The following is a 6,000-nucleotide window of genomic DNA, read 5'->3' as shown; positions in this document are numbered from 1 at the left end:
GCCGCAGAGCCGGAGATGGCTTTGGCCAAGAGGTCTCTGCCTTGAGAAGACAAGCTTGGCTTTGTTGCAGGCTCCTCCTGGCTGGTGATGCTGCAGGGTGAGCAGGAGGAGGGTTTCACTGACCCTCTTTCTGAGCAAGTGGGGCTCTCTCCCAGGCAGTTCCTAGCAGAAGTGAGACTCACACAGGGATTGTCTCCTCCCATGGCCAGCCCTGAGTGTCTGGAGCTCAGTTAGAGCCCTTCTAGGCCAGGGGCAGCTGGCAGAGCGATGCCTGTTGCCCAGGCAGATATGATGGGGATGAGGGTAGACAGGTTGTACTGGTGCTTTTCAGGGAGCAATTTGTGTCACCTTGCTGGCCCCTCGGCACTGATGTTGGCCCTCGGCGTGTGCTGCGGGGCTGTTCCCATAGCTGCTCCCAGGAGGTTTATAAGTGAGATGTGTAGGATGGCGTGGGTGGGGAGGGGAAGAAAGTTATCTGGAGGCTGCTGCCAGACAGATCTCGGCTCTCTGAAGTTATCAGCACCTCACTGTCATTAAGGCAGGGACAATGCTCAGAGCAGCCCCTCTCCTTCCCCCTGGTGCCCACCCTTTGCTGGCAGGGGATGAGCGTCATGGAGGGGAAGCTGTAGCTGTCAAGGATGGGGCGCACTCCCAGGGAATCAGGTGTCTCACACAGGTGGTCGATGTCGGAGAAGTTCACCAGAGCCTGGGTGGAATCACAGGAGCTTTTCTCCATGTCATCAGCCCTGCAGGACTGGGGGAAGCTGCCCTTGTCCTGCCCTTTCTGCCTCAGCAGGCGGAAGTCATCTCTGAAGTGGGGGTTGAAGAGCAGGTAGAGCAAGGGGTTGAGGCAGGCAGGCAGGGGCAGGACCACAAGGAAGATGGATTTGATGACCTCTGGGGTGATAAGGAAGAGATTGAGGGTAGAGGAGAAGGTGAGGAAGGCCACTGGGCAGTAGAGGAGGCAGTTGGTGAAGATCAGCCAGGCCACATGCTTGACCATGGCACAGTCCCAGACAGCGCTGAACTCCCCCTTCAGCAGGTTGCAGTAGAGTCTGATGTAGGTGCCGGTGACAGTCAGGAAACAGAGCATGTTTGTCATCACCAAGGCCACAGTGAAGCCCAGGGTGCTGGGTTTCCCCTCTGGAATGGGGTATGGGAGGCAGAGAGGGGATGCTCCATATTCCCCAATGGAGAAGAGAGGCAGAACGGCAGCCACAGAGGACAGCAACAGGCAGCAACAGGCAGCAGCCTTGACCTTGCCTAGGGACGGGGACTTTCCGTAGCGTCGCACGCAGGAGGCTGAGAGGCTGCACTGCACAGCAGCCAGGGTCAGCAAGAAGATGGCAGCCTGGGAGGCCAGCACGGACAGGAACCCCGTCACCCTGCAGCCCACACCTGTCTCCCATCTGGCGCCGTACCGGGCAAAGTGGCCGTAGGTGAGGGTGTCCACCAGGGCCAGCATGCTGCAGGAGATGCCTGTCAGCATGTTGGCCCCAGCGATGGAGCCCACAAGGAACTTCACTGGGGAGAGGTAGCTGGGGGAAGCAAAGACAGCCAGGATGACCAGCCCATTGCAGAGCACCGAGACCAGAACGATGAGCCAGACTCCCAGGCGGATGATCCAGCTCTCAAACAGGTGATCACAGGGCTTGAAGGGACCTGAAAGACAAACCCCAAAGTTACACTCAGCAGAAACTGGTTCTCTCCAATGGTGCTGCTTGCTTAGAGTGGTGGCCGTGTCCCAGCCCTCTCTTGGCCCCATCAGCCACGTGAGTGCTGAGAGCTGGCAAGGAAAATATGGCATTGTCCACCCGCTTCTGCAGCTGCCTCTTGGCTCTCCCCTGTGCTCCTGACCCCACACTGCAGTGCCTCTGGCATCCTCTCATGTCTTGTCTAGGGCAGAAAAAAGGTGCGGGGAGAGGTCAAAATGAAATGTAAGAAAAAGCAAACTGATCAGTGCTCCTAAAATGTAAAAAGGTCATGACTCCAGACTGACCAACGCTCCTGCTGTCAGACTGGCCCAAGGCCCCTCTACCATTACCTGCTCCTTCTCATGTTGCCCCTGGGATCTGATGATGTGGAGATCTGCCAGGATGCTGCATCCTGCTCAGGCACTGCCAACCTCTCTCTGTACACTCAAGACCTTAGCTAAGAGGTGTCTGTTTCTGCATGAATGGCCTCTGCACAGAGGGGATGAGAACCACGAGGTGAAGTGTCTGGGCATGAGGGAGAGAGGTGGTATAGCAGGGAAGGGTCAGAGGGGTCTGGGCAGGCAGAACATGGAAGGATGTCAAGAGAAAGAAAGAATAGAAATGGATGGTTGGGGAAGTGAGTAAGGGAAGGTCATGGAGGGGTGAAAAGAGGACTGGTCTAGAAGCTGTTTCCCAAAGAATAAAGAAGAAAATGGGGAAAGAGAGTGGGCAATAGCACAAAATTTCCTCTGGGAGGGATTGGGATGTTTCAGTGAGTGGCTCAGCAAAAACCAAACCAGGGTGGTAAAAGTTTTAGGTGGTAGAGAGCAAACAAAATTAGAGGAAATGGAGAAATCTTTTTCATTTCAAAGGAGGTGAAGCTCAGAGTCCCAGGACATGCCTTCAGCTGAAATCTTGTTCCTTTTGCAACAAATCCAGTAGAACAACTGGTAAAAACTCTGTCCCTGCCAGTGTCCCACAGCAGGCTGGTTGGAACCAGACCTCTCCAGCCTCCAGGCATGCTTGTGTAGGACCCCACTGAGCTATGAACATGGACAAAATCAGAAAGCAACCTCCATGAGCTCCAACCAGCATGTGCAGTCCAGTGCCTCCCTGCTCTCCCTTCCTCAAGAAACAGAGCAAAGTATCCCTGCAGTTTGCAGTGCCATAGGTATGATCAGGACATCAGGGACAAGGCCCTGCCTTGCAATAGTCCAGGCTGGCTGAGACAAAGCCAAGTGTAAGTCATGCAAGGGAACAGGAGAGCCACATCTGAGTGCAGCAGGTTGGTGGATGAAGGAGCTGGTGATACCTGGGGTTTCTGATCAGGCTTATTCTGACCTGGGCTTCCCCTCCTAGGAGGGGAGAAGGAAACTTCTCACCTGTCCCTCATTTGGCTTAAGCCCAACCCATCAGGCTTCTGATCTGAAAGGTCTTGGGGGTTCCTGGGAATTTAGAGAAGGTCAGAGGATCCCAACTCTGCTCAAAAGATTTCCCTGGCTGCTCACCGGGGCTTGGTGTGCACTGAATAGTGGGGTGCAGCTTCGATTCCTCAAGGTCCAACTGAAGATCATCTGCATCTAGGTCATCTGGGGAGGAGAGAACAAGAAATGGTGCTCAGATAAGAACAAGCAGAACCATCAGAGCTAACTGGGCTAGGAGCTTTTGCTGCTGCCTGTCCTCCACACAGACCTTCCCAGCCAGTTCCCAGCCTACAAGTTCAAAGTAGCTGCTGGTGTACAGTTTGTCCCCTGCAGTCACTGATGTAGAGGGAGATCTTGTAAACGTTGGTGGGTTGCACTGTAGCCAAGCCCTCTGTTTTTAGGTTACTCTCAACATTTGAAGTATAAAAGCCCCAGATCCCAGAGCTGTGTGACTGTGGTTCTCTCCTCCCAGAACTCTTTATTAAAAGTAAAGCAATACTCCAGCCTGTGTGGTTACAGAACACAAAGCCTTCAAATGCATCTTCTCCGTGGGAGCTTTCTGGGCAGGCCTTGTCCAGTGTTTGTTCATCAACAGGAATTTTGGGGCTTTGTTCAGAGAGAGCCATCAGCCTCTTCTTGCAGCACAAATTTTTTGTCAGCAGCCACCACCACCAAAGAGCTCAGCAGCAAAGAGACAAGGGAACAAAACATTTATTGCTCTGTTTTATGCCCTGTAAAATCTTGGGGCTGTGGCACCTTATTTTTAATTGTGGATGTTCCAGGATTTGCTGAGGGCAGACTGGTTGCCTGTGGCTGCAGATTCTGCATCCATGGGGTTTTGGCCCAGCCCTGCACCAGCATCTCTGTCATGCTGGCAGCTGCACCCTGAGCCAGGCTGGGGCTTGCTGAGGGTCAGGCAGAGACACCCTGGCTGAAGAAGCTGCTGGAAGGGAATGGGGCCAAGCCCTCAGCTGTGTTTTCAATGTAGGCTGTCACCAGGGTGAATGGCATCCTCAGTCTAATGCACGACATGCTTTTCTGCTTTGTTCCTTGTTCCTGTTCCCAAAGTCCTGCTGGCTGACAGCACTGGGACACAGTGAGGAGAGCTGCTGTCCTGCTGCCCTGTTCCCACCCATGGCACCAGCACAGCCTTCAGCTCCCAGTGGAGATCTTGAGAGGGTTTTCTGCCAGCAGGAGGAAAGGGAAAGGATGTGGTTTTGTTCTTCTTACAGCCTACTGGCCAGAGAGCTGGATCTGTGGCTGTGAGATGAACTCTCCCTTGGATGAATGGACTAATGCTGGAGCCCAGGTGTGCTGCTGGCAGCTTAGACACTGGCCAGGAAGGCAGATTTCCACAGCACTGAAGATAAGGCTGACCTGAGTGGGATTTACATGTCTAATCTGTTTACAAGTGGTGCCTCTCATGAACTATGCATAGTTTGGAAATGTGACTGGGACAATTTGATTAAAGGATGATGACAAATAATGTGCTATCTTTAGTGCCTCCTGACAAGCTTCATGGCTTTCTCAGCTTCAGGGAGCTTTGGAAAAAAAGGTCATTTAAAAAATCTGTCTGTGTAAGAATTGAAATACTACTGCTGCTTTGGAGCCTGGCAAGGAAACACTCACAGTGGGATGGAAAAATATTTCATCCTTGTATTTAATAGTCTTATAAATCTCCAGTGTCTTTTCCAGCCACAGTGTGGAGGCTCTGATGTGCAGTCATGGTACCCGAATAAAACAGACACAGGCTTGCTCTTTCTGTGCTCTGCTGAGACCCAACCCTTGAGAAAATGTAACCTGTGCCATCAATTTTCTCCTCAAAGCCTGGTTTTAAGCCCAGGTTGAACATTTTCATGCAGTGAAGAATGATCTTTTGTTTTGCCTGGACTACTGAGCCTGCTGGGAATTACAAAGCAGTCCTTAGTCAACACAGTGGGATTCAAAGTAAGAAATGTACCACTGCTAGAAACCAGTCCCTCTCCAGCCTGGAAACTGTGGAGAAAGGAAAATGGCTGTGCCCTAGCAATGCAGGCTGCATTGATTTTGAAGAAACTGTTATTTATTTGAATTTTGCTGAGGTGCCTCCACTTTCTGAGGTCTTATGGGAAAAACCCACTTTGCCAGTAGTGCCCTTTCCGTGAGAAAAGAGCTGCCTGTACCAAAAACCAAGTGAGAGGAAGAGGAGCAGAATTGCTGCTGAAGGGGTAGAACAGAAAACACTGGGCTGAATGCTTTTTCCCCTTAGTGCTGTCTGCTTGTTTCCTCTGTCCTGTCTGTCTCAGCCAGGGCAGTCCCTGGGCTTTGCAGGGACCTGCCCTCTCCTCGGCGTGGGTGGCTGCAAGGGGCCTGGGCAGGTCCTATTTTGGGTTTTGAGTAGCTTTCTCGAATGACAGAAGTGTATCTCTAAGGACCCTGCAGGGTTTGGCAGGGGGTTGCAGAAGTCCATCAGTAACTTTACAAGGTGCTGGAGGTGCTGGGCTGGGGGAAGCAGTGTCCCAGTGCCCAGGATAACCGTACACATGTGCTCCCTTCTCACTTCCCGTAGCTTTGTTCCATCGCTGCAAACATGTGCTTGTAAGTGAATACATCCCTTTTTATCCTCAAACCAGAGGTCCCAAAGGGAGGTGCTGGGATGGTGATGGAAGGGCCCCAGGGCATTTTTCCTGCCCTCCTCTGCAGCCACTGTTGGGAGCTACTGGGAGCTGCTGGGGGCTGTCCTGGTGACAGGCCCCCGAGCCATCTTTGGGTTCCTGCTCAGCCACAGGGGACAGGCTTGGGGCAGGGGGTGCCTGCTAAACACTGCCAGCTGTAATCAAAGAAGCTGAGACAACTGGGATTGCCCAGCCTGAGGGAGAGAAGGCCCCAGCATTTAGAGACAC

The 6,000-nt window shown here is 52.6% G+C and overlaps 1 protein-coding gene across 1 annotated transcript in view; it reads right to left on the bottom strand.

The window, feature by feature from the left end:
• Nucleotides 1–424: 424 nt before the first annotated feature.
• The window catches only part of LGR6 (leucine rich repeat containing G protein-coupled receptor 6), a 141,725-nt gene continuing 136,149 nt past the window's right edge, over nucleotides 425–6,000 (bottom strand). The window contains exons 17-18 of the mRNA XM_062509479.1: nucleotides 3,203–3,283; nucleotides 425–1,662 (exon numbers count right to left, since the gene is read on the bottom strand). Of these exons, the coding sequence (XP_062365463.1) occupies nucleotides 425–1,662; nucleotides 3,203–3,283 (1,319 nt within the window). The remainder of the gene's footprint in view (nucleotides 1,663–3,202; nucleotides 3,284–6,000) is intronic.

This window comes from Cinclus cinclus, chromosome 27 (genome assembly GCF_963662255.1).
Source record: "Cinclus cinclus chromosome 27, bCinCin1.1, whole genome shotgun sequence".
Lineage (NCBI taxonomy): Eukaryota > Metazoa > Chordata > Aves > Passeriformes > Cinclidae > Cinclus > Cinclus cinclus.
This window is presented reverse-complemented; position numbering and strand designations above follow the sequence as displayed.